This window comes from Dendrobates tinctorius, unplaced genomic scaffold, assembly GCF_039654945.1.
Source record: "Dendrobates tinctorius isolate UK_male_01 unplaced genomic scaffold, ASM3965494v1 ptg000003l, whole genome shotgun sequence".
Lineage (NCBI taxonomy): Eukaryota > Metazoa > Chordata > Amphibia > Anura > Dendrobatidae > Dendrobates > Dendrobates tinctorius.
Window position 1 is genome coordinate 50,335,333 of NW_027361671.1, and position 27,894 is coordinate 50,363,226.

The 27,894-nt window shown below is 46.4% G+C and overlaps 1 protein-coding gene across 2 annotated transcripts; it reads left to right on the plus strand.

Annotated features, from left to right (window-relative positions):
• The first annotated feature begins 708 nt into the window (after positions 1 to 708).
• Positions 709 to 24,647, plus strand: DCP2 (decapping mRNA 2). 2 transcript variants are annotated; one of them, XM_073551389.1, is made up of 11 exons: positions 712 to 947; positions 2,748 to 2,899; positions 3,906 to 4,033; positions 4,453 to 4,551; positions 5,373 to 5,525; positions 6,161 to 6,273; positions 6,942 to 7,049; positions 20,345 to 20,411; positions 21,469 to 21,588; positions 21,699 to 21,750; positions 22,563 to 24,647. In XM_073551389.1, exons 1-11 carry the CDS (start codon positions 895 to 897, stop codon positions 22,712 to 22,714), a joined length of 1,197 nt encoding a protein of 398 aa, XP_073407490.1. In that variant the 5' UTR covers positions 712 to 894; the 3' UTR covers positions 22,715 to 24,647. The 2 variants fall into 2 exon arrangements, with proteins under 2 accessions (XP_073407552.1, XP_073407490.1); XM_073551451.1 differs by lacking the exon at positions 21,469 to 21,588 and having other exon boundaries at positions 709 to 947.
• The last annotated feature ends 3,247 nt before the right edge of the window (positions 24,648 to 27,894 follow it).

The following is a 27,894-nucleotide window of genomic DNA, read 5'->3' on the forward strand; positions in this document are numbered from 1 at the left end:
ATTAGCATATAGAAAAGTAGCAAAATAATGCTGCATGTGAACAGAGCCTTAGGCTAAGTGCACACACTGCGGATTCTGCTGCGGTTTTGGCCCTGCGGAACCGCAGCAGTTCTCCTGACATGGTACAGTACCATGTAACCCTATGGGTTTTAAAAACCGCTGTGCTCACGCTGCAGTTTTTTCCGTGCAGTTTTGCTGCGGTTTATAAACCGCAGCATGTCACTTGTTTGTGCGGATTCCACTGCGGTTTCACACCTTTAAGTAGAGGTGTGAAACCGCAGGTCACTTTACCTGCGGTTCCACACGGAAAAATCCGCAGACGATTCCGCAGTGTGTGCACAGAGCCTTAGCTGTTGTGTGTGGGGGGCGCCTGAAAACATACTGCGTTTTTAGTAACTTACCTCAGAAATGAAAACTGCAAGGAAACAGGGCTGAGCTGGGACAGGCTGCGGTCAGCTGCAGCACTAGGGAGTACAGTAGGGATATAACAGTGAACGCCCTGTCTCACTCGCCACTCGTGTAGTGCACTATACTGACATCACCCAGTCAAATAACGTAAACGTATAGCAACACTCCTCAACCAATCAGCTTACGCCTTGTTGCCAAGGGCAGCAACGGGATCTACTGAATGCCGAGCCCCGATTGGTCCAACACTTTCCCGTGACGTCTTCCCAGGTGGGCGTGGAGACACATGGGCGAGCTCCGTCGCTGATTGGTGGAACCTGTCCCGGTGACCGGGGGCCGTGCAGTTGGCGGCGGAGGTGACGCAGGGCCAGTGACTGGCGAGGAGCGGCGCTCTGCTTGTTATTGTTTCCTCTCCTCGCTCCGCCCCGCAGCTCCCGCTTATTTCAGGCTCCTGGATCGTTCTGTCTCCGGGATGTGCCTGTGGCCACCATGGAAGGCAAGCGAGTGGAGGTTCCCGATGGCGTCCTCGACGACCTGTGCAGGTGACTTCAGTGGTCCTGTACTAAACTTCCCCTTGTCTCAGCATGCACTGTCCCCCTGCTGGGACTCGTAGTGCACTGTGTGCTCTGAGCCATGGCTCGCCTCCATCCTTGCTGTGTGCCATGTACATCAGCCCCTGACGCTTTTATGGCAATGTTGATATTTGTGCAGTTGTCAGAGTATCATCTCCCCTCCCGGAGTGTGAGGCTTGTGCCCCTCTCCTGTCTGCTGGGGCGGCTGCCGGTGGGGTCTGACGCCATCCGAGGGGTCTGACACTCTGGACCCCAATACTGGCTAGGGCACAGTCTGACCCTGTGGGTGACAGGTGGTGGCCTCCTGCGCTGTTCTTTCCATGGCTTCAGCCTTCTGTACCCGGAGACCCCCTCGGCTGTCGCTGCTCATCGTCCGGACCCGTCCTATTCATGGCGACGCTTTATTTGATTAAATTATAGAACACAATGGGCAAAAGAAGCAAACAATCCTTTCCACATGAATCTCACACCACTATGGAGCGGGGCCCTGTGACCGCTGCTGTACACCGACCACGGCGCTCACCTTACACCAGTTACCCAGCGGCCATTTGTCAGGAGGTCATCACTGACGCAGAAAACATCTGAGGGTCTGTGACCGCTGAGCTCTGCGCCTTCTATTTTTATTTCTGGGGCTTTTTTTCATAAAATGTTTACTTGCCAGGCAGCACCTGTATACAGGAAGCCACACACAGTAGATCAATGTCGGCCATTTTTTTTTTTTTTTTTTTGCGGATCAGATGATGTATGGGGGTTGTGACTTCCTCGCCTGATTCCTGGGTAAGAAAGGGTTAGGTGTGATCAATATCATAGGAACAAATCAGTGTGGCCTCAGCTCCCCCCTCTTTGGAGACGGGTGTATCCAGCGCTCGTCCCCAGGGCCAGCCAAGCATTGCCGTCTATTAGATATATAACATATACAGGTGTGCAGTCGCACGTGTTACAAGCCCGAGTCCCAGGGTTCTTCATCAGAAGTGGCCAATTGTTGAGGCAGGATCACACATCATGTGGGATAAATCCGATGTGCAGTGACGTGCGCCATTGTTTTCTTAAAGAACCACACTGAGGTTTTTTTTTTCTATAATTCCAAATGAATCCATGAAGACAAATATCCCCCTCCATTGTATCTCATATTGCAGAGCGTCGCCTTGTGGTTTTCTCCTTTTTCAGTATTTTTTTTTTTTGTGTGTATCCCTGTATAATATCACAAGGCTGGCAACAATACATGCAGCGGCACTGACAGTCTGAGGCCGCCTTTACGTGTATGTGTGGTATCTGTTTTTTTTCACGTATGACTCATGAACCTGTTATAATCTATGGTGTTCACACAGTCCACACCACACAGAGACATGTCTGTCTTTTTTTTTTTTTTTCTTCCTGACAGCACGGATGACCAGGGCCAATACAAGGCTATGGGTCTGTGCAAAACACGTACAGCTCACGCGTCAGTGTGCTGTCCATGTTTAACACTGCACAGTATAGGAGAAGCTTTTAATTTCATTCTCTCTTTATCCATACCAGAAAAACACTGACACGCTGATCTGAAACACTGATGACACCGGTGCTAGGTTGTTCCGGTACCCAACAGAGGTGTCAATACAGACTGCAGACCCCCACCCTCCGGAGTGGTCAGCGGAGAGGTGGTCCCGTGCTTATTGCTCAGATCCTCTAGTGCTGGGGCGGCCGCCGTTCCTCTGACTAGAGCATGAGGTTTTGTGTCTTTTTGACTCCACTGTGATATAGTAACGACCTGTTTTTTCTCTTTTTCCACAGCCGATTTATCTTACACATTCCCAGCGAAGAAAGAGATAACGCCATCAGAGTTTGCTTCCAGATCGAGCTGGCCCACTGGTTTTACCTGGACTTCTGCATGCAGAACTTTCCAGGCCTGCCTCAGTGTGGGATAAGGGACTTTGCTAAAGCCGATATCCTTCTCAGTGTTTGCTGCTCGTCGTCTTACACACAGCACTAATATGCAGTTTGCTGGAAATTTTAGAAATCTTTTTTAGTCTAATTTTTTTATATGTCTGTATGAAGAACCACAGCAAAAATGTTCAGTGTCATATGGGGTGTCTTCTCCAGTGACGCGGGTTTACATTGGTCTGGCATGACATGATGGCTACTCCGATGATGGGCCAGACAGTGGGCTTACCTGCTGTGCCATTACTGAAAGATTCACATTTTGTGGGCCGAGTACAAACTCTGAAGTCTGGATGGGGAGACCCTCGGCTGGTCCATGCATCTCAGTCCGTTCTCGGCCCGCGAATCACGGATGTGGAGATCCGACCTTACACATATAATGCTAAGAAGCTACAAGACTGTTGATGATTTGCAAATACATATCCAAAGCCTGAAAATTGTGCTGGACAGCTGCTGCCTTCCATAAAAGAAAACTGTTATTAGATGTTCATCCTTTAGGTTTTACAGCATGAGGGCGTCATTAGATGCCTGGCGGATAATGTGTTGGAGGGGAAAGCTCTCCAGTCCTGGGGCCACTCCTAGTGAATGACTCCACTCTGGCGTATACAGGAGGTTACTAAATGGGAGACTGTTGGACATCCACACGAACAGGAGTTGTGTGTACAGACAACCCCTTTAAGAGATCTATGTTGTTAGTTTTCCTGTTGGATCTAGTTCTGCTCCCCTGTGATCCATTAGTTGTATGCGGGTGACTGCTCGCCCGTTAGTCAATCCTCCTCAATAACTCTTCAGAGGTGGTCAGTACACACTGCTCCTGCAGATATGAGGTGCCTGGGCCCTACTGATCATCGCTGACTGGCTCTCATTATATAGCACAATGATAGTTATCCAACACAATGGTTCATTTCCCAGCCCAAATGTGTATACACTAATTGTACAACTCATGGAAGTTCTTCTTCACCAGTGGAATTTCCAAGCCTTGTCCCACACTTTCCTTTACAATCCTTGCACTTTTCCAGCATTGCCCATTCTTACTTCCCAATGGTGAAGATGTACAAAGGGTCTTGGATGAATGGAAGGAATATAAGATGGGAGTACCCACCTATGGTGCCATTATTCTGGATGAGACGCTTGAAAATGTGAGTGCCAGAGCTAATTAGTTATACTGTAGATGGAAATGTGTTTTAATTTTTTTGGGGTGTATATTGGTAGATAATATTTCCCGTCTGTGTGGAATAGCGGACTCCACTGCTCCGCAGACTACAGTTAATATATAGGGAGCATGCCTCCAAAAACGACCTATATATTATAGAAATATATAAAAAAAAAAAAAAAAAAAATTTTTTTTTTTTTTAAAGCATGGTAACATATGGCCATACAGTGGCACTCAACAGAGACCTCCACCCCGGCTTATAACGTCCACATATCGGGACCTGCCCTTACTCTGGAAGCTCTGCAGTGTTCCGGCAGCTAGATACAACCTGACCCTATAATTCTACCCCATAATATGGATGTGTGGACACAGCCGCCCTCTCTTTATCTACTTCTTTCTTTCCAGGTGCTTCTTGTTCAGGGTTATTTAGCAAAGTCTGGATGGGGTTTTCCAAAAGGAAAAGTGAATAAAGAAGAAGCTCCTCACGATTGTGCCGCCAGAGAGGTGAGGCGCTGCTCCTTCTCGTAGACTTTATTCTCATCATTTCTCAATCTAGATATAAAGTCATACAGTCTGGCTTAGGCGAGGGATTCCCACATGGGTTAGCTATGGGGTGCATTTTGCAATGTAATTCGGGGAAAAAAATGTTTATTTTTAATTTTAGTTTTTGTTAAACATTTCTGTATTCTGTGTGCTACCATATCTGTATATGCCTTAGGTTACACCATCAGTATTGATCTGCTATCAGCGGTGTGTGGCATTAGTGGTGTTCTCACCATCTATCTTCAGGGGTGCACCGCTTGCCTGTCTCCTGGCATCCTGCTTGCCAGGTGCGTTGCTCCCCTGAAGATTGGTAATGGTTGCACCTTGGTCCAATCCAAACTGCACTCTCCCGTGCCGCCAGCATCAGATGACGAAAACCGGCCAGATCCCGTGATCCAACCAGCCTCACAGCAGCCGTTGCAAGTGCGTGCTCCTTGCCTAGGAGTCCGGCCACTGCTGCTAGATAGCAGAGTAGTAAACTATAAGATTTAGAAATATCTTTGTTCTTGAGAAGAGAGATCACTTTTGACGAGAGGTAAATTTGACCCATTACTTGTTTTTACAAGCACTTTTCGATTTTCCTCATTTAGCATGATGAGATCTCCTTTTAAGGATCCTTAACAATTGTGTATCCAGTACTAAACTGAAGACCTCTGCTAACATCGGTGTAGGGAGGTGTTGGTAAATGTAATGGGTGGTGATAACATCAGGCTGTGTTATAAGGCGTTACTTTCCATGTCATCTTCTTTTCCGCACATGCTGATCTGATTCTTCTATTTCAGGTACTTGAAGAGACCGGCTTTGATATCAAAGATCGTATCTGCAGTAATGATTACATTGAGCTGAGAATCAATGATCAGTTAGCGCGTCTGTATATCATTCCTGGGGTGTCGAAGGACACAAAATTTAATCCAAAAACAAGAAGAGAAATCCGAGTAAGTGTACTCTGCTCGGAAGGTGTACTGACTTTACTACTAAGGCCTCCTTCAGATTTTGATTATTTTTCTCATATGTAAAAAGAAAAATGTTTTGGAAATTTTCATCAGTGTTAACTTTACTCCATGTGTCAGTTGGTAAAAAAAATTACAAAAGATCTCGTGTGTATGACAGTATTAATCACAGACCGCACACACTGTATTCTGATGTTATCCGGGATTTTCCACAGATCCATAGACTTGTATGGTTAATTTAGATTTGTTGCACGGATCAAAAATGAATATATATATATATATATATATATATATATATATATATATATATATATAATATAATTTTTTTTTTTTTTTGTGTGCACCACTCAGTCTGGAAAAAACCATGGACACATAAAGTCCCACAGACTGATTGGCTCGTGTTCTAGTCATCAGAAACTCACAACACGTATGTCTGAATGAGGCCTAACTTCAAATTCCTTGTTAACCTATATTTCAGAATATGCCGCTGAAGTCTGAATTCTTGATCTTAATTTCTTTTTTTATGATTAATAAAATGAATTCACGAAACTGTGATTGCAGAAAACGGCATCTGACCTTCTTGTGTGTTTGTTTGTTTTTGGGGTTTTTTTTTGTCTTAGAACATTGAGTGGTTTCCAATTGAAAAGCTGCCATGCCATAAAAATGATATGACGCCCAAGTCAAAGCTAGGGCTGGCTCCGAACAAGTTTTTCATGGTGATACCTTTCATAAGGTAAGCAAAATGAGAAGCATGCCAGTAATAGAGCATTCGTGACTTGTCAATCAGACATGGGGATTGAAGGGATACAGGCGGGAGATGGTTGTACAGGGACTCAACCATGTCACTCGAGCACCCCCAGAACTCGCTGCATATCCTAACGCCCTCAGTAAACTCGAGTAACAAGCACTTGCGCTCATCACTAATTAATATAGCCGTGTCAAATGATTTTCTGTGTTGTGATGCAAGTATCTGCAAAAATGCAGACCTAATGGATTTTTGTGTAGGTCGCATGCGACCACTTACCTCGATTGTAAATCGCTTTGTGACCAAGCTGTAATTTAATTTTTTATTTTTTTTTTTTTCCGTTTTATATGTAGTCAAATGTACACTCTGGAATAGTCCCAACAGTTATCAAAGTTGCCATGAAGCCTTGGTCTTTCCCAGATTGCTCTAATCGCTTGTTTACGGTGTCCGCCTGCCCACATGTTTGGGATAGCACAATGGTTGTCATATTGGTTTTGGCTGTGCCATTGCTTCAATCCTTTCCTCTCTCTGAGAAAAGCAGCCTCTTTTCCCTCCACTACCTATGGAAGTAAACCTCAATTGAGTCGTTGTTTTCAATAAAAAAAAAACTTACACTGATTTCCTTCATGTTTCATATTCTCTCGGCTTGTCCTTAGACCATTGCGGGATTGGCTCCAGCGGAGACTGGGCGACTCGTCGGATAGTGATAATGGATTGCTCTCCGCCGGAAGTACACCATTAAAGCCAAACGCAGAAAAATCCAGGTAAGGTGCGATTCGTGGGGTGGTTTTTGTGTCTTTGCTGGGAGGAAGATGTGTGTACGTTAGTGATCTAGGCTATGATAGTGTACTTGTATGCTTTCTGGAATGATGGCTAATTTCTGAGCTCTGTATGTATCGGTGCCGAACAGAAACCACAAGCCTATTTTTGTAGAGCAGATGAAAGTGTGACTCCTTAAAACTTTGGTTCCTAATAGATGACAGGATGGTTACAAATCTTACAGTGATTCCTCTTCTGGACTACTCACCAAAATTTCATCAAAAATGGTCCTTTAGGGCCAACTATGCAAAGAATGGGATGGAACTGAAAGTCTGTCAAGGGAAATATGGTCTGAAAAAGCAGTGATTCTTTAACCCCTTAACACAAATTGATGTACATGTATGTCATTTGCGGAAGTGGGGTGATGCCCATGTGCAGAGAGGACTCCTGGAGCTGAGCTCTTTCCACGTGTGATAAATGTTGGCTAACCGCAGCGGCTGGAGTTCAGCTCTGAGTACTGCTGTTAACCATTTAAATACCGCTGTCATTCTTTGACAGTGGCATTTAAAGGGAATCTGTCAGTTGGATCAATTCTCCTAATCTGTCCATATGGGCATGTAGGCCATAGGAAGCTGAATAAAATTTATGACATCCAATGACTTTGTGAAGGATTAATACTAAAATCAGAGCTGAAGTTTCGTTTTATCCATTCTCTGTAAGGTTTCGTTTCTCCGTTTTTGTTGTTGCAAGATAAATTTTTATAATTGGCATGGGCTGTCATGAAACCAGACTGTTCCCATCTGTATAAGATAAGGGAGGTGGGAATGTAAAACTCTGAAGAATATGCCATTATACTACTTACTCTGTCGCCTTATTGGGGGACACAGAACCGTGGGTGTTATGCTGCTGTCCACTAGGAGGCGACACTATGCATAATCTGAAAAAGATTAACTTTGGTTCCTCCTCTGCAGTATACACCCCTGGACGGCGTCAGCCTTCTCCAGTTTTTGCTTAGTGTCGCAAGGAGGCACACCTTTTTTTCTTTTTTTCCTTTCGTCGGAACAGATGAAGAAAAGTGGGTCTCCAGCGAGACTCCCGGCATGGCTCCTTCCTTGGCCCCCTTTTTAGGGGTGCCCAGTTGAAGTAGAGATGGCGGTCCCCCATGTCGCTCCTTCCCCAGTCCCTCGGGTACTGGTCCGAAGTTGAGACCCCCCCCCCTCCTTCCCCAACCCCCTTCAGGGTCTGGGTTGAGGTTGAGGCAAGGATGAAGACCCCCTGACGGTGACAGACGCACCCTCCCTAATCCCCCGCAGGGGGCATTAGGTTGAGATGCTGCAGGTAGGGTCGGAGTACAGACAGCATTCTGCACCAGGGACCCCAGCCCAGCTGTGGGATCCTGCTGGGGCCGGGGGAGGGTGCAGGCAGACGTGGCACAGCAGAGACAGGGCTTTCTGCGCCCCTGCCTCTGCAGCAGCAGTGGCTCCATGGCGCTCCAGGGACCCCCCACACAGGAACCGCTAGCACTGCTGCCCCCACCGCTAGCCAGTCGCCCATTCTGGGGGGGTCCGGTGCAAATCCGACCCCCTCCCGGACTACTGCGCCGCTCTGGAGCCCTCCTGGGCATCAGGCCTCTAATTTAGACCGCGGCTTCGGCCTAGCCGAAGCCGCCGCCTTTTCCCCGCCCCCCCCCCCCCCCCCCCCCCCGATGACGAAAATGACACTGCAGTGTCATAGAAGGGGCGGATCGAGGCAGGAAGGGCGCGCTTTTACATGGCCCAGCGCGCCCTTTGCCAGCTCTCCGCCCCCTTCCCTCTCCACCTCAGAATCCGGTGGCCATCTTGCTGCACCTGGAGGAAGGCAGCACAGAGTCTCCGGGGGGCACAGGACATGGGGCTTATCAGCGCTGGACCTAAGGGGAGCACCGGTGGGGTAAGATCACAGCTGGGTCCTTGGTACTCAGCTGTGAATTCCTATAACCTATAGCGCTCTCCTACTCCTTTTTCCTCTGCGTAGATACCCCTGTAGGGTCTCTATTAATCAGCCTAGGTACTATGTCGGGCTCAAAGAAAAGAACCAGGCAAGACTGCTTTTATGCAGTCTGCACAGCCTGCAAGGCCACTCTCCCCAGCGGCAGCACGTATCCGCACTGCCGGGACTGTACCCAAAAAAACGGAGCAGAACCCCAAGAAGTCCCTACCAACGCTTCTGCGACCGCTACTGCGCTGGAATGGGCAACTCAGATGTCGCAGTCTATGACACAGTCTATAGATAACCTGACCTCCACATTACTGCAGGGTCATGTCTCCGCAATGAACGTTACCCAGCAAAGGTACGTCCGGTCTCATGATCAGGGCGCTTCCGACAGTTCGAGGCGTAAGCGGACCCACAGGTCGCGTTCAGCTGTGTCCTCACATAGCAATAGGTCTTCCCCCTCCAGGGAAAGACACAGTGGCCTCAGGTCACCGAGGCCGTCCCCTGATAGAGAAGGACAATGCGGATCTCCACAATGATCCCAGACTACGGGAAACCTCCGCTCTAGTTCGCCCGCTAGGGAGCTCCTTAGCGATGCGCAGGACTCAGAGGGCATATGTGACTCCAATTCAGATAACGAAACAGAGAACGCTTTGCTCCCTAGTCCCCCTAGCAATACTGCGATAGTTGAGGATATCGTCTCTTCCATCCTTCGGGTGCTGGACATTTCAGATCCAACCCCGGAAGCACCAGAACACAACATTTCCTTTGAAAGTGTTCAGAAACCATCGAAGGTCTTCCCTAATCACCCGGAATTCCAAAAAATCCTTTCTAAGCATTTTTCGCAGCCTGAGAAAAAATTCGCCAATCGCAAGTATTTGGAAGCAAAATACCCCTTTCCACAGAAAGACACCAAGGATTGGACAGATCCGCCTGAAGTGGACCCTCCAGTCTCTGGGCTGGCAGCACAAACGCTTCTCTCGCTGCCGGACAGATCAACCCTCAAGGACACGGCAGACAGACAAGTCGAACGCATGGCTCGTTCAATCTTTGAAGCGGCAGGTGCCTCTTTGGCTCCCGCATTTGCTTTAGTCTGGGCAGCCAAGGCCATCATGGCTTGGGCTGCTCTATTGCAAAAGGGCCTTCAAGCTTCAAATCCTCAGATGGCGGACCAGGCGGTGCAAATTGCAGTGGTGGCAGATTACATGGTCCTTGCAGCGTTGGACTCTGCTAGAGGAATAGCGGGAATAGCATCAAACGCCATTACAATCCGGCGTATTCTCTGGCTAAGAGAATGGAAAGCGGATGCGGCCTCAAAAAAGTCCCTAACAAATCTCCCGTACTTCAGTGGCCGTCTTTTCGGTGAAAAGCTGGATACAATGATATCCAATGCTACCGGGGGCAAAAGTACTTCCCTCCCTCAACTAAGACCAAAACGCACGTTTAAAAGGCGTAATCAATCTCGTTTCCGATCCTTTCGGAATTTCTTCGGGCTGGTCCGTCTCACGCCCAGCACAAAACCGTAATCGTTCCCCCCGCAGGGACAACACACGGCGGCACAGAGGCCGGACAGGAACTGGCAATCAAAGGCAAGCCAGGCAAAACCTAAAGGAGGAAAACCTCAGACTTTTCCCTCGTCCTGACTCATGCCCTCTCGAAGACACCCCACTTGTTGGTGGACGACTGCTACTCTTTCAGCAGGTCTGGCTGCCTATTACAGAAGACAAGTGGGTCAAGGAAATAGTGTCTTCAGGATACAAAATCGAGTTTACTACCAGCCCACCGCACAGGTTTTTTCCATCTGTCCCTCCAAAATCCCCGCTCAAAGCTCAGGCCTTCCGTCAAGCGGTTTCTTCCCTCCTGCGAGCAGGAGTCATAGTGCCAGTCCCAGCAGAAGAGCGCTTCCGAGGGTTCTACTCCAACCTGTTCGTGGTGCCCAAGAAGGGAGGCAGCATCCGACCCATACTAGACCTCAAGCAACTCAACAAGTACGTTCGAGTTCGTCACTTCCGCATGGAATCCCTCCGGTCAATCGTTGCGTCTATGGAAAAAGGAGAATATCTTGCCTCCATAGACATACAGGACGCATACCTGCATATACCAATTGCTCCCGCCCATCAGAGGTTTCTCAGATTCGCAATCAACCAAGACCATTATCAGTTTGTGGCCCTCCCGTTCGGTCTGGCCACGGCCCCCAGAACATTTACAAAGGTCATGGCAGCTACCATGGATGTTCTGCACTCCAGAGGCATAGTAGTCGTTCCATACCTGGACGACCTTCTCATCAAGGCCTCCACCCTCAAGGACTGCGAGGTCAACGTCTCAATCACGATCGACACTCTGACGCGCCTGGGATGGTTAGTCAATTTACAGAAGTCCTCGACTACCCCGAGTCAGTCTCTGACCTTCCTGGGGATGCTATTCGACACCTCCAAGGGTCTGGTGATCCTCCCCAGGGACAAGGCACTGGCTCTCCGTCTGGGAGTTCACACACTCCTCCGCAAGTCCCCCAGATCTCTCCGGTATACCATGAGAGTACTTGGCAGGATGGCAGCAGCAATGGAGGCGGTACCATTTGCCCAGTTTCACCTCAGACCCCTTCAACTGGCCATCCTCAAGTCCTGGGACAGGAATCCGTTCTCCCTCGACAGGGAGTTCCGGTTATCAGCAAACACCAGGAGGTCCCTGCACTGGTGGCTCAAGCCAACCTCGCTTGCAAGGGGAAAATCCTTTCCGGTCAATGGAAGGTTTTGACCACCAACGCAAGCCTTATGGGTTGGGGCGCGGTGCACCTACATCACAGAGCGCAAGGCAGGTGGTCACCAAGGGAATCGACCATGCCCATCAACATCCTGGAAATTCGGGCCATCTTCCTGGCGTTGCAAGCCTTCCATCACTTGCTGGCAGACTTTCATATCAGAGCCACGGCAGTGGCATACGTGAACCATCAAGGCGGCACCCGCAGCATCCAGGCGATGACCGAAGTAACGCGTATCCTACAGTGGGCGGAGGATGCAAGGTCGGTACTCTCCGCGGTCCACATTCCAGGCGTGGACAACTGGGAAGCCGACTATCTCAGCCGACAAGGAATGGACTCTGGGGAATGGTCTCTCCATCCCGAAGTCTTCGGTCAGATCTGTCATCGTTGGGGGACCCCGGACGTGGATCTGATGGCATCCCATCTCAATGCCAAGGTTCCCAATTTCATGGCCAGGACGCGCGATTCGCGATCGCTCGGAGCAGATGCCCTGGTTCAGGACTGGACCCAGTTCCAGCTTCTGTACATTTTTCCACCCCTCCCCCTGATCTCCAGTCCTGAGGAAGATCAAACAAGAGGGTGTTCCCACCATTCTGATCGCTCCAGACTGGCCCAGGCGTACATGGTACGCCGACGTCGTGCAACTCACAGCAGACGCTCCCTGGCGTCTCCCCACACGTCCCGACCTCCTGTCACAAGGCCCGTTCTTCCACCAGAACTCAGGGGCTCTCAATTTGACGGAGTGGCCATTGAGACCTGGGTTTTGACCCAAGCAGGTTTTTCACCGGACGTTGTTAAAACCATGATCAGGGCTCGAAAGCCAACTTCAGCCAGGATTTACTATCGTACCTGGAAGGTTTTTCTTCACATGGTGCGACTCTCGTGGGCAGATTCCACTTCCCTATTCTCTTCCAAAGGCCCTCGGGTTCCTTCAGTCAGGCCTGGACGCCGGGCTATCCCTGGGCTCGCTGAAGAGCCAGGTCTCAGCGCTTTCAGTGCTCTTTCAGAGGCGTATTGCTAACAAGCCGCAAGTGTAGACTTTTCTCCAAGGGGTTTCCCGATTGGTTCCCCCCTACAAACGTCCGTTGGAGACGTGGGACCTCAACCTGGTCTTGACAGCACTACAGTCACCTCCTTTTGAACCCCTTAGGGTGGTCTCACTCCGCTTTCTATCGCAGAAAGTGGTTTTCCTGGTGGCAATCACCTCGCTACGCAGGGTGTCTGAACTTTCAGCTCTTTCCTGCAGACAACCCTTCCTGGTTTTTCATCAGGACAAGGTGGTTCTCCGTACAGTACCATCCTTCCTTCCGAAGATCGGGTCCAGCTTCCACCTCAATGAGGAAATATCACTACCGTCTCTTTGCCCGGCTCCCGTTCATAGGGTAGAGAAGGCTCTGCATACGCTTGACCTTGTCAGGGCATTGCGTGTTTACGTGTCTAGGACTGCTCCTTTCCGGAAGTCTGATTCACTTTTCCTTCTTCCAGAAGGCGTTCGCACGGGCCTACCGGCTTCCAAAGCCACCCTTGCTAGGTGGATCAAGTCCACCATTCAAGAGGCTTACCGCCTCAACAATTCTCTTCCGGCCGGTATCACGGCACACTCTACGCGGGCGGTAGGGGCCTCTTGGGCCATTCGGCATCAAGCCTCAGCACATCAAGTGTGTAAGGCAGCCACTTGGACTAACCTGCACACATTTACAAAACACTACAGAGTGCATACCCAGTCCTCAGCGGATGCGAGCCTGGGTAGACGGGTCCTGCAGGCGGCAGTACTCCAAGTCTAGGGGACTGTCGGCACAATATTCGTCCACTGCTTCCCACCCAGGGACTGCTTTAGGACGTCCCACGGTTCTGTGTCCCCCAATAAGGCGACAGAGTAAAGGAGATTTTTGTGTACTCACCGTAAAATCTCTTTCTCTTAGCCTTTAATTGGGGGACACAGCTCCCACCCTGTAGCCCTTGCGGGCCGTTGTTACGGTTGGGTTCTCATATTGTTGTTTGAGCCTGTTTATAGTAGCCTTTTTTTTTTTACAGGCATGGTTATGTTTCTGGTATATTCCTCCTAATGCTTTTGCACAAAACTGGAGAAAGCTGACGCCGTCCAGGGGTGTATACTGCAGAGGAGGAGCCAAAGTTAATCTTTTTCAGATTATGCATAGTGTCGCCTCCTAGTGGACAGCAGCATAACACCCACGGTTCTGTGTCCCCCAATTAAAGGCTAAGAGAAAGAGATTTTACGGTGAGTACACAAAAATCTCCTTTTCTACGCTATCTAGGTACGGACATATATGTAGTTTCCGGTTTTCTTGCAATATTATTGGCTTATAAAGTGAAATTATGCTATTGGTACTTGAGAACCTTGCATAATTAAGCAAAAGATTATAAAAGATGTGACTAAAATAAAGGGGCTTAGCGATCTGCCTCGATCCTCCCGTACAGAGACCCCAGTCTCCGTGTGGTCATTTGAGTTGTTAGCAACACTGGAATAATTTGGAAATCATTGGCTCAACCGTGAAGGGTTAATTTAGCCCTCCCTAAATAGCTACCTCGACAACTTGTTCTAGAGAAATCCATGTTTTCCTTTATATATACACACGAGCTGTTAACCCCTTTCTGTCATGTGACGTACTATCCCGTCCATGTGCCCTGGGACTTAATTTCCAGCGACGGGATAGTACATCACAGCGATCAGCGGCGCCAACGTGGTGAGCGCCGCTGATCGCGGCCGGGTGTCAGCTGATTATCACAGCTGACACCCGGCACAGTGTGTCAGGGGCGGTCACGGACCGCCCCCGACACGTTAACCCCTTGCACACCGCGATCAAACACGATCGCGGTGTACCGGGGGTTAAAGGGAAGCATCGGCAGGGAGGGGGCTCCCTCCATGCTTCCCTGAGCCCCCCCACAGCAGCACAATGTGCTGCTGCAGGGGGCTTTTTTTTTTTCCCTGCAGGTCCCCGGATCCAAGATGGCGACGGGGACCTTCGGGGGCCTGCAGGGAGCTGGCTTCCTCAGTGCCTGCAAAGCACAGGCATGAGGAAAGCCTGTGCAGTGCCTGTGACAGATCAGTGATCTGTGATGTGACAGATCAGCGATCTGTCACATGACAGCTATGTCCCCCCTGGGACAATGTAATAAAGTTAAAGGTGTAAAAATAATTTTTAAAAAATCGCTAAATAAATTAAAAAAAAAAAAAAAAAATTCCCTAATTCATTTTTTGGAAATAAAAAAAAACAAAAAACAAAAGTACGCATTTGGTATCGCCGCGTCCGTAGCGAACCCCTTAAAAAATAAAAAACGATTTATCATACCGCCAAACAAAAAGTACAATAGCGCGCAATCAAAAAGACGCATATAAATATCCATGGTACCGCTGAAAACGTCATCTTGTCCTGCAAAAAACGAGCCACCACACAGCATCATCAGAAAAAAAATAAAGTTACAGCTCGCAGAATAAAGCAATGCAAAAATAATTTTTAATATAAAATTGTTTTCATTGCATAAAAGCGCCAAAACATAAAAAAAATCTAAATGAGGTATCGCTGTAACCGTACTGACCCGAAGAATAAAACCGCTTTATCAATTTTACTGCAGGCGGAACGGTGTAAACGCACCCCCCCCAAAAGAAATTCATGAAACGCTTGTTTTTGATCATTCTGCGTCCCAAAAATCGGAATAAAAAGCGATCAAAAGATGTCACGTGCCAGAAAATGATACCAATAAAAACGACAACTCGTCCCGCAAAAAATAAGACCTCACATGACTCTGGTTCAAAATATGGAAAAATTATAGCTCTCAATATATGGTTATGCAAAAGCTATTTTTACAATAAAAAGCGTCTTTTAGCGTGTGACAGCTGCCAAAAATAAAAACCCGCTATAAATAGTAAATCAAACCCCCCCCCCCGTTATCACCCCCTTAGTTAGGGAAAAATAATAAAATTAAAAGAAAATGTATTTACCGTATTTTCCGCTTTGTAAGACGCACTTTTTTTTCCCCCAAACTTGGGGGGGAAAATGGGGGTGCGTCTTACAAAGAGGATATACCTTATCGGGTGTAGGCAGCAGGGGTGTACGGGAGTCTGTCGGCGCTGTGGGTGTCGCCGGGTGCCCAGCCGTGTCTCCACGTGCCCAGCGGTGTCTCCGGTTCCCATCCCGGGGCTCTGCCGACATTTTGCGACAGGCCAGAGCCCCGGGGCTCCCTCTCGGTTCCCTCTGTATTGGCTGGCTCTGGAAATATGGCTGCCGCCGCCGGGGACGGCGCATGCTCTGATGGTGATCTCGGGACGAGATTTCAGCGCTGAAATCTCATCCCTCGAGATCTCAGTCCCGAGATCACCATCAGCGCATGCGCCGTCCCTGGCAGCGGCCGCCATATTGCCGGAGCCAGCCAATACAGAGGGAACCGAGAGGGAGCCCGGGGCTCTGGCCTGTCGCAAAATGTCGGCAGAGCCCCGGGATGGGAACCGGAGCCACCGCTGGGCACATGGAGACACTGCTGGACACCCGGAGACGCCTGGACACCCCTGCGGCCTACACCCGGTAAGTGTCGGCAGAACCCCGAGCTGCTGCACAAGCCCCCCTGCTAGCAGCACAGACCCCTGGCAGCAGGACAAACCCCCCCTGCTAGCAGCACAGACCCCTGGCAGCAGCATGAGCCCCCCCTGATAGCATCACGAGCCCCCCTGGCAGCGCGCTGCACATCGGAGCACCCTCTCATCCCTTCCTGCGGCCTGCAGTATCACCCCACTCCTGCCTCCTCCAGCAGAGACCCTGGGACCCCGCTTCACCGCAGCCACCACCCCCGGTAAGCAATAAGACACCTGGATTATAAGAGGCACCACCATTTTATTAAAAAAAAGTTTTTTCCTGATTTTCTCCTCAATTTGTGGTGCGTCTTATAATCCGGAGCGTCTTATAAAGTGAAAAATATTTCCATTTTCCCATTAGGGTTAGGGCTGAGATTAGGGTTGGGGGAGTCTTGGGGTTAGGGCTGGAGTTAGAATTTGGGATTTCCACTGTTTAGGCACATAAGGTGCTCTCCAAACGCAACATGGCATCTGATCTCAATTCCAGCCAATTCTGCGTTGAAAAAGTCAAACGGCGCTCCTTCCCTTCCAGGTTCTGCCATGCGCACAAACAGTGTTTTACCCCCACATATGGGGTATCGGCCTACTCAGGACAAACTGCAGAACAACTTTTGGGGTCCAATTTCTCCTGTTACCCTTAGGAAAATAAAAAATTGGGGGCAAAAATATCACTTTTGTGGAAAAAAATGATTTTTTTTTTTTATTTTCACGCCCGGGCGTTATAAACTTCTGTGAAGCACTTGGGTGTTCAAAGTGCTCACCACACATCTAGATAAGTTCCTTAGGGGATCTATTTTCCAAAATGGTGTCATTTGTGGGGGGTTCCACTGTTTAGGTACATTAGGGGGTCTCCAAATGCAACATGACACCCGCAGACCATTCCATCAAAGTCTGCATTCCAAAACGTCACTATTTCCCTTCCGAGCCCTGACGTGTGCCCATACAGTAGTTTTCTCCCACATATGGGGTATCGGCGTACTCGGGACCAATTGGACAACAACTTTAGGGGTCCAATTTCTCCTGGTACCCTTGGGAAAATAAAAAAATTAACTAAAAGATCATGTTTGTGGAAAAAATACGATTTTTTTTTTTTTTTATTTTATTTTCACGCCCGGGCGTTATAAACTTCTGTGAAGCCCTTGGGGGTTCAAAGTTCTCGCCACACATCTAGATAAGTTCCTGGGGGGTCTAATTTCCAAAATGGTCAATTTGTCGGGGGTTTCCACTGTTTTGGTACATCGTGTCCGATCTCAATTCCAGCCAAAAAAGTCAAATGGCACTGCTTCCCTTCCGAGCTCTGCCATGCGCCCAAATAGTCGTTTACACCCACAGATGGGGTATCAGCGTACTCAGGACAAATTGCACAATAACTTTTAGGGTCCTGTTACCCTTGGAAAAATAAAAACTGGGGGTGAAAAGATCATTTTTGTGGAAAAAATGATTTTTTTTTTTTAATTGTACCGCTGTACGTTATAAACTTCTGTGAAGCCCTTGTGGGTTCAAAGTTCTCACCACACATCTAGACAAGATCCTTGGGGGGTCTAGTTTCCAAAATGGGGTCACTTGTGGGGGGTTTCCACTGTTTAGGTACATCAGGGGCTCTCCAAACGTGACATGGCGTCCGATCTGAATTCCAGCCAATTTTGCATTGAAAAAGTCAAATGGTGCTCCTTCTCTTCTGAGCTCTGCCATGCGCCGAAACAGTGGTTCCCCCCCACAAGTCAGGTATCAGCGTACTCAGGACAAACTGCACAATAACTTTTGCAGTCCAATTTCTCCTGTTAACAAAGGAGGGAAAAAAAAATAATTTTTTTCGAAACATCAAAAAAAACCACCACTTGAAAGGTAACTCACCAAACCCTGACTTAAGCACTGGCAGGATGCAGCAGAGCCCCATTGATAAAGGCTGGGGCAGCACAGGTGCATTCCACTGATAAGGACAGCCAGTAACCCTATAAGGTCCGGCTGCCCAGTGGAAAAAGGCACACTAATAAGGCTTGCTTAAGACATAAGTCACACTGATAGGTGTGATGCAATGTGTCAGAGCATCCTATTGATGACGCCCAATCATCAATAGGCTGCTCTGACACATTGCATCACACCTATCAGTGTGACTTATGTCTTAAGCAAGCCTTATTAGTGTGCCTTTTTCCACTGGGCAGCCGGACCTTATAGGGTTACTGGCTGTCCTTATCAGTGGAATGCACCTGTGCTGCCCCAGCCTTTATCAATGGGGCTCTGCTGCATCCTGCCAGTGTTTCAGTCAGGGTTTGGTGAGTTACCTTTCAAGTGGTGTTTCCAATTTCTCCTGTTACCCTTGGTAAAAAAAAAAAATTGAATCTGAAGTATTTTTTTTGTGAAAAAAAGTTAAATGTTCAATTTTTTTTTTTTTTTTAAATATTCTAAAAATTCCTGTGACGCACCTGAAGGGTTAATAAACTTCTTGAATGTGGTTTTGAGCACCTTAAGGGGTGCAGTTTTTAGAATGGTGTCACTTTTGGGTATTTTCTATCATATAGACCCCTCAAAGTGGCTTCAAATGTGATGTGGTCCGTAAAAATAAAATGGTGTTGCAAAAATGAGAAATCGCTGGTCAACTTTTAACCCTTATAACTTCCTAACAAAAAAAAAAAACTTTGGTTCCAAAATTGTGCTGATGTAAAGTAAACATGTGGGAAATGTTACTATTAAGTTTTTTGTGTGCCGTATCTCTGTGATTTAAGGGCATAAAAATTCAAAGTTGGAAAATTGCAAAATTTTAAAAATTTTCGCCAAATTTCCGTTTTTTTTTTCACAAATAAACGCAAGTTATTTGAAATTTTACCACTAACATGAAGTACAATATGTCATGAGAAAACAATATCACAATCACCAGGATCCATGGAAGCGTTTCAGAGTTATTACCTCATAAAGGGACAATAGTCAGAATTGTAAAAATTGGCCTGGTCATGAACGTGCAAACCACCCTTGGGGGTTAAGGGGTTAAGATCTCTGGATCGGACAACGATCTTCTCCAGAATCTGCCTCTAGAGCGTATTCTAAATAAAAGGGGCGTTCCCAGTGTGAGACATGTAATGACTGACAGTCTGCTCTCCTGATCTCACTGCAGAGCTGTGTGTGATTATAACTATGCTGTGTAACCACCTTGACTATAATTCTGAGAACTAGTACAGTTTTACTTTATGACCATGGAGAATAATGACCTGACGGACAGTTGCAATCTGCTCTAAATTGTAAGTGAACATAAGAGGAGATATTTTCCTGTGTCCTCATGTAACCCATGTGTAATAATGGAGTCAGTAGTGAAGGTAACTTGTATGTCTATTAGGTCTATAAAATATTCAAAACCTAACATAAAAACAACGTAAGCAAATAACCTGCAGTAAATAAATAGCAATATTACATGAAAATATCATTGGGTGCTTTAGTTAACCTAATATTGCTCAAAAAACAGTAAAAGCCATCCCACCACCAGATCAAGGTGACCCTATTCGGGATGGTCATAATCTCTAGTATTAAAACCTTACCATATGTCAAATGACGTACCATGTGAATGAAGGCCAAGCAGGACCGAAACCCCGACTAATGGACACTCAGACATGGGGAGCTATATAAAAGTAATGTCCAGCTCAAAGATAAGGAAGGCCACATCCTTATTTGCACAGAGTGCAAAAGCCTGAATCAAAAACCTAAAGGAGATGAACTGGAATATAAATTGGTAAAAGGTTTTTTAAGCAAAATTATGTTAACTGAGCACCCTGTTATTTTCATGCACTGTTGCTGTTTATTTACTGCAGGATATTTGCTCATTTTGTCTGTTTAGTCGCCAGTGTGAACATGCGCCTACACATTGCATGGATATCAACTTATATTCCAGTTCATCTCTTTAGGTTTTTGTTTCTATAACACATTCAGTAGGGGTGTGTGCGTGATCGTTCACAGTCATCTATTCAATATCCCTTCTAACATTCATTCCCTTGTAGGCCCAGAATGCGTTGTATGCCTCAGTTTTCTGAACTTTCTCCAGGAGAATATTGGACAAAGCCGAAGGTACAACAATAGTCACGTAGTTACTTATATAATCTTCCATTGTCTGTTATAGTAGTGAGCTTTTATTATGTAGAGAACGGTGCACTACTCACTTATAAGAAAAGATTCTCAAGATTAGAGTTGAGCAAATTTGTTCGGGTTCCCTCTTATTCGGCAAGCTACAGTGCTTCCCGAATAAGCTGCAGAGGGAACCCGGCTTCCTGGATCGTGCCAGCTGATCAGCACCGCAGCTGCATGTGTCACCACTGTGTCACAGCACATGCATGGAGAACCTGTGTGTTGGGCTCTCCACGCATGTGTTGTGACTGTCACAAACCCGGGACACATGCGGCGCCAATCAGCCGGCGTGATCCAGGAAGCCGGGTTCCCTCTGCAGCTTATTCGGTAAGCACTATAGCTTGCAGAATAAGAGGGAACCTGAACAGATTCATCCAACTCTACTCAAGATCCAGACATATCAAGATTGGGGATCGCTTTGGACAAAAAGTTTTAATCATAATTGTCCCTCTATGATCAACTGATCTCATGGTTTCCTGCAGTTAGGCCGGGGTCACACTTATGATTGCAACTCGAAAAACTCGCGCATTAATACCTGGCACTGCCGCCGGCACTCAGGACAGGAGTGTGCGGCTGCATGTATTTCTGTATAGCTGAGCTCTGCGGTCCCGAGTGCCGGATAATGATGCGAGAGACTGGCACTACACTCGCAAGTGTGTCCCCGACCTTGGGGTTAATCTCTGGAGAAATCTTGTAGCAAGTTGTCAGTGTTTTGCAGGTCAAATGATGCATTACACAAATGCCATTGAAATTAATCTACTGTACATAGACATAAGGGTCTCATGACATGAGGGTTCGGAGCGGACTCTTGTAAGTGCCGGATACTCTCTTAGGGTATATGAAATTGTCTCTTCTAAACTGGTCAACCCCTGTGGAAAGCAGGAGGTTGCTAATATCTTAGTAATAAGGCGTGTGTGCGCTGTACATTAATTTTAGTGCATTGGGCGTATGTTAAAGTTTGTGTGTGTGGGGGGGTTTTTTTCCCTTTGGGGGGGTTTAGAATCAAAATCTTAAGACCAACGGTAAGAAGCAACATCAAGATTCTCAGAACCAAAAGAAAAAGTCAAATGGCATCAACAGTCCACAAGTCAAGCAACAGCCGCAGCAAAATACTATTCTGGTAGGTGCGACACCTATGAGCCGATCTTGTAGCCATCTTGACCTGTATCTTTAGGGCACATTTCACAGTAGAAAGACAGTGACCATGTTGTTTTTTTTTTGTCTTTGTAGAAATCTGAGCGAAAAATAAATCCTAGAAGTCTGAATGACACTTTTGATGAGGGTTTGTATATTTCTTATGATTTTAATATTTTGAATTTTTTTTTTCCCATTCTTTTAGAAATTGCTTAAAGGGAATCTGTGAGCAGGATTTCACCTCACAAACTATTTATTTGCACCTGTAGCTTTTTCAAGGACATTCGGCAATCAGTTTACATGACCAGTCCGTTCCTCTCCTACTGAGAAATCAATGTTTCTGTTGACATGCAAATTGGGCTTAAGAGCCATTTGCAGATCTGAAGCCTCTGTCACTCCGGCAAAGTGCAGCCTCCTCCTGCTTGACTGACTGCTCCATTGTCTGACATCACACAGCATAGCGGCTGACGGTCAAGCAGGAAGAGGCGGTGCTGGGCGACGAATAGAGCTGGAGTGACGGAGGCTTAAAATCTACAAGTAGTTCTTCAGTCTCACTTGCTTATCTATTGAAAAGCTGATTTGGCAGTTACAGTAGAACAGACTGGCCATGTAAAGGTATTGCTGGACTTGTCTTTGAAAGTACTACAAGTGCATATAAATAGTTTGGGGGAGTTAAATCCTGTTGACAGATTCCCTTTAACAAAAATGATTATTAACATTGAATGTTATGGTTCCTTTTACAAAGTGTTCTAGATCTACATGGCAGTCATGGAGTTGGAAGGTTTAGATCAGAGTCCCTATAAGTGCGGTAAAACTGTGAAACAGATTTCCCTCCCTCCAGCTTTGGGTTACCTTTTCAGACCACCTGCGCCAGTGACCCCATGGCTGCAAGGAAGCACCTTATGATCACTGCCCTGCTTTACAGTGATAGTTATTAATTAGGATACATTTTCTTTCCAGACTCAGTGTATGGTGTCCCCTCTGAAGGACAGCAGTATGACCACGCTGTAGCTGAAGCTTACAATGGTGCCCTAGAGTATCCCTTCTCTTCTAAAGCCTTCCTGGGATTCCGATTTGACAAGGACGCCATCATGAAATCCTTGGATTTCTGAGCCACCAGCAGCTGCACATGGTTCTGGAGCACTGCAGCGCCACCGCCAAGAGCGTGTTTTAATCAAGCCTTACCTTCCTCAGGTTTTTACAAGGATGTGCAGGGATTTACTGGGGGTGAGGAGAAGGTCTGTCCTATGGACAGGACTCGAGTCTGTTCATTCTATGTAATTGTTTGTGGGGGGTTCTTTCCGTCTTGCACTGTTTTTTTTTTTTTTTTGCAATATCGTCTTTTTTTTTTTTTTCTTTATTCTACACACAAGAACCTTTCAGTGTTGAAATCTCCTGTCCTACATATTCAGCGGGCATTGCCTAGATGTGGTTTATCTTCACAAACTGTCCTTGGTCGTCTCCTCCCTGAGTTAGTTGTGATACTTGGTTTACTTTTTGGCGTATCTCGAATGTAATATGAATGCATTGTTAATGGTGACGTCAGCCTTGCTGCACACCACTTGTTGGGGTTGGGGGTCTCTAGTTTTGTTGCCTTGTATTATATGCACTGCACATTACACAACATTAACCTCTTCAAGTCTGAAGTGGGCTCAGTTTTCAGGGTGGAAAGGTCTGCATTAGTGCATTTTTCTTTTTACTGTCTGTCCCTATAAATGCAGCATATATCTACTGTAGCATGTCTATGGTGACTGTGCGGATCCACACCTATAGCTGGAAAGGACACAATGGATATTCCTTTTAGCTTTGAATGTTATTTGGAAGCTTCACATTAATGTGAAAAGACACAAGCTTGCCCTGGATTTCCATCTTATGCCATTTTTTGCTGCTGCTCATTCATTTATAAATTAGCCTGAGATGTGAAGAACATTGAGGAATGTATTTACTAGGGGATCATGTACCTGTCTTTGGCATTAAGCAGCTGTAATGTAGCCCCCAATTATTTTGATGGTCCTTTAAACTGACTGTGAGCCGGTTCTCTGCCCCACCACCTCTCATGTTTTAATTTTTTTTTTTTTTTTTTTTCTTCACACCTTGTTTCCTTCATCACTATTTGTCCAATATAAATGCCACATCTTATGTATCCAGATCCCCAGCAAGGGTGGCAGGACCACTTTTTATTGCAGATCAGGACATTAGTTTACTGTACATCATTGTCTCTTATATTGGACATATGTGGAAGTTCTGCACTGATACACCATGTGCTTTCTGTAAGGAAAGTACTAGGAGAGCGTCATGCCCTTGAGGTCCCCTGGGCCGGCAGCGCTGGTTGTTGCCACGGGCCTGATCGATTTCTCCCCTCCACTCAAGAACAAATGTAAGGATTTTAAATACATGGCTGCTTTCTTCCAAAAACAATGCCCCATGCGTCTACCAGTTGTATTGCTGTTTATGGCAGTATCATGCGTAATGTATAGACAGGGGTGGCGCTGTCTTGGGGGGGGGGGGGGAGTGGCCAGTGTGTTTTTTTTTTTTTTTTTTTTTTATTTTTTTTTTTATTTTGGACAACCAATTTAATCATGTTTGGACTTGGTTGCGATACAAAGGTATAACATGTTATTTTCTGGTCCTACCGTGTGTGATGTATGCAAGCGAAAGCTGTAGTAGGGGCATGGCCTCAATGAACATGTCCATCTACCTAGCTAGTTTTGCAATCTGACTGGCCTATTATGCCAAAATCTAGCTTGATACTAGAAAAGTAATAATTAATCTTAATATGCAAAAGGACTAGGTAAGATCCTGGTGGGGTGGCGGGAGAGTTCTAGGACACAGGACTTCCCAGATGCCACCCGTCGAGCAGAAAGATCATTATTATAAAGACATGCAGCGACTTTTTTGTAACATTTTATAATGAATACGACAAGTTCCCTGTTCTTTACCCATTGTATGGCTTCTCACTGCTGTGAAATTGGGTTCAAAATATTTATTTTTTTAAACATATACTGTTTAATCATGAAGTAAAGTCCTCTTGTAATATTACCCTAATTTCTGCTGTGTAAATCAAGATCTTTTCATTCGGGTTAATGGGACTATGTCCGGGGCTTTGTGTATATGGAGTCGGCACAAATCCTCCTTGTATATAGACATACTGGATTACATGTGTGATGGCTGGTAACCTGGCTTGCTATACTCTTGCCAGTTTTTTTCCACCATCTTTGCCAATTATTGGCTTGGGACCTATCGTTTCTACAACGTCGGATTAGTGGCCCCAGATGGTGCTGCATTTACAAGGCACAAAGACACCTATGCTTCTAGAGCTAAGATAAAGATTAGATTAACTGTGTAGATGGTTTTGATATTTTTATTTTATCCCCATTTGTGTGATCAGCTCCTATACAGATGTATGTGTTTCCATGGTTGCAGACTACAAACCTACCTTGTGTTTCTCTTCTATTACTGTAGATAAGCAGAGGAACTCATGACTGCAGAATCGGACTAATCATTGTGCATTCCATTTATCAAAAATGTTCAAAAAGAAAGAAAAACATCTAATCTCAGCTATGTATTTTCCCAGAGCACTGAAAGCTGATCGCTGATTGGTTGCTGTGCGCAACTAGGCCAGTTTTGCGTAATAACCTTTGGTGTTTGGCTGTTACTATAGTGACACATGGGTCTGCATAGAATTTCTAGAATGATAATTGTATGATATTTTTAATTGAGTATTTGCAGTTCTTTAGGTTTTTTATTTTATGTGCACAGAGCCATTACCGAGAAGCCGTCACCTCTATGTATCTGGAGTAGATGTTTCTCTACTTTCGCTTTTTGTGTTCTGGACATGAATAAGCCGAGGCTGCGCGTGGAGAACGGACTGATCTTTCTGCCTCCATGAGCACGATGTTAGAGGACATATCTCCAGGTTTCAATACAAAAATGGTGGGGGGAACAAGAGGCGCAATAGTGCCCTATCACTAGTGACACTAGAAGTATGAGCGGTATAATACAGTTCCACTCACCTATTCCAGTTGTGTAACCCACAACTGGCTTGAGAGCATATCACAGAATCAGCTGCTGCAGGACCTCCACCAACCACTCGCACGTGGAAAAACCTTCAGAAAGTTGTGGGAAGCAGGGTGTGTTGCAGTCCGCGCTGCCGAGATTCACAAATCACCTGGATATTCCCTGAGGAAGGTGCCAGGAAGGGCGCCGAAACGCGTAGGAGGAAATAAAGGAGTACACTGCTACAACATCTTGCATCCCAGGTGATTTGTGAATCTCGGCAGCGCGGACTGCAACACACCCTGCTTCCCACAACTTTCTGAAGATATCTCCAGGTTTAGGACTCTCCATTAATGTGTGTGAATAATATCAGCAGCGCTTTACTGTTCACTGAATGAAAACCTCTATGGTTTGTCTGCATCCAGGGAACGGTGACATTAAGGCTGTGTGCCCATGTAGCGTTTTTAAACGCACGATTCTGCCGCGGAAATGCTTAAAAAAAGCATTCCATGCATTTGTAATAGAAAACGCACGTTGTGCCAATGGTGCGTTTTTTACCGCTGCGGAATCGCTTAGCGGTAAAAAAACGCAGCATGTTCATTAACTTTGCGAAATCGCCCGCGATTCCGCATACCATCAATTATATGGACAAAAACGCATATCAAAAACGCTTGACAGTCGCGTCAAAAACGCGTGTCAAAAGGCGCATGCGTTTTCCCTGGCAAGGGCATGCGTTTCTGCTCAGGAAAAAATCGCTTGAAAAACGCGACGTGGGCACATGGCCTTAGGGTTTAAGTAATGTAACTGAACAGTAAAAGAGCCTAATGACCGGCGGTGCTTGTCCGAGTGGCTGGAGGGCTTGAAAGTTTCCTTTCAATTTCATTCACCCTAAAGATGTGGGGTCCGGCTATGGGTCTGTGCACACCTCTTACAGACACTAGCACACATGCAGAAGACCGTTTAGGAAAACACCGGTGTCTTTCTAAGGCATCTTTGGCATATTCTCTGACTTTCTTGCGCCGACTTTGCCGTCGGATAGTTCCCCCCCCCCCCCCCCCCTATTTTAATTATTTTATTTCCTATACAAAATAGTGGCGGCTTCCAAGCAGAAGGTCCTGGAAGAGTGGAGCAGTCACAACTTAAAAGAAGGAACATGTGCACATGTTCATAATTTTTAATATTTCTGGCAGCAGGGCCGTATCTAGGCTTTCTGGCACCCAGAGCAAGAATTTGGTTCGGCGCCCCCGCTTTTCATTTGGGTTGATGGGACTATGTCCGGGGCTTTGTGTATATGGAGTCGGCACAAATCCTCCTTGTATATAGACATACTGGATTACATGTGTGATGGCTGGTAACCTGGCTTGCTATACTCTTGCCAGTTTTTTTCCACAATCTTTGCCAATTATTGGCTTGGAACCTATCGTTTCTACAACGTCGGATTAGTGACCCCAGATGGTGCTGCATTTACAAGGCACAAAGACACCTATGCTTCTAGGGCTAAGATAAAGATTAAGGCTGTGTGCCCACGTAGCGTTTTTTAAGCATTTCTGCAGCGCTTTTAGACAAGCGATTCTGCTGCAGAAATGCTTAAGAAAAGCATCCAATTGTTTTTTGTTTTTTTTTATGAAAAACGCACATGTTGTGCCAATGGTGTGTTTTTAACCGCTGCGGAAACGCTTAGCGATTAAAAACGCAGCATGTTCATTAATTTTGCGGAATCGCACGCGATTCCGCATACCATCAATTATATTGGCAAAACCGCTTAGGAAAACGTATGCAAAAACTCGTCAAACGCATGCGTTTTCCCAGGAGCAGGGTGTGCGGTTCTCCTCAGGTTTATTGTGCTTCAGAATTGCTACGTGGGCACATAGCCTTACTGTGTAGATGGTTTTGATATTTTTATTTTATCCCCATTTGTGTGATCAGCTCCTATACAGATGTATGTGTTTCCATGGTTGCAGACTACAAACCTACCTTGTGTTTCTCTTCTATAACTATAAGTAGAGGAACTCATGACTGCAGAATCGGACTAATCATTGTGCATTACATTTATCAAAAATGTTCAAAAAGAAAGAAAAACAATCTAATCTCAGCTATGTATTTTCAATTTCATTCACCCTAAAGATGTGGGGTCCGGCTATGGGTCCGTGCACACCTCTTACAGACACCAGCACACATGCTGAAGACCGTTTAGGAAAACACCGGTGGTGTCTTTCTAAGGCATCTTTGGCGTGTTCTCTGACTTTCTTGCGCCGACTTTGCCGTCGGATCATTCCCCCCCCCCGTTTAATTATTT

What these genes read in the sequence shown, in the direction of transcription:
- DCP2 (XM_073551389.1), top strand. Translation starts at nt 895, where the DNA reads ATGGAAGGCAAGCGAGTGGAGGTTCCCGATGGCGTCCTCGACGACCTG. An exon ending in TGGATGAGACGCTTGAAAAT is followed by an intron (nt 4,034 to 4,452) that starts GTGAGTGCCAGA and finishes CTTTCTTTCCAG; the next exon opens with GTGCTTCTTGTTCAGGGTTA. An exon ending in CGCAGCAAAATACTATTCTG is followed by an intron (nt 21,589 to 21,698) that starts GTAGGTGCGACA and finishes TTGTCTTTGTAG; the next exon opens with AAATCTGAGCGAAAAATAAA.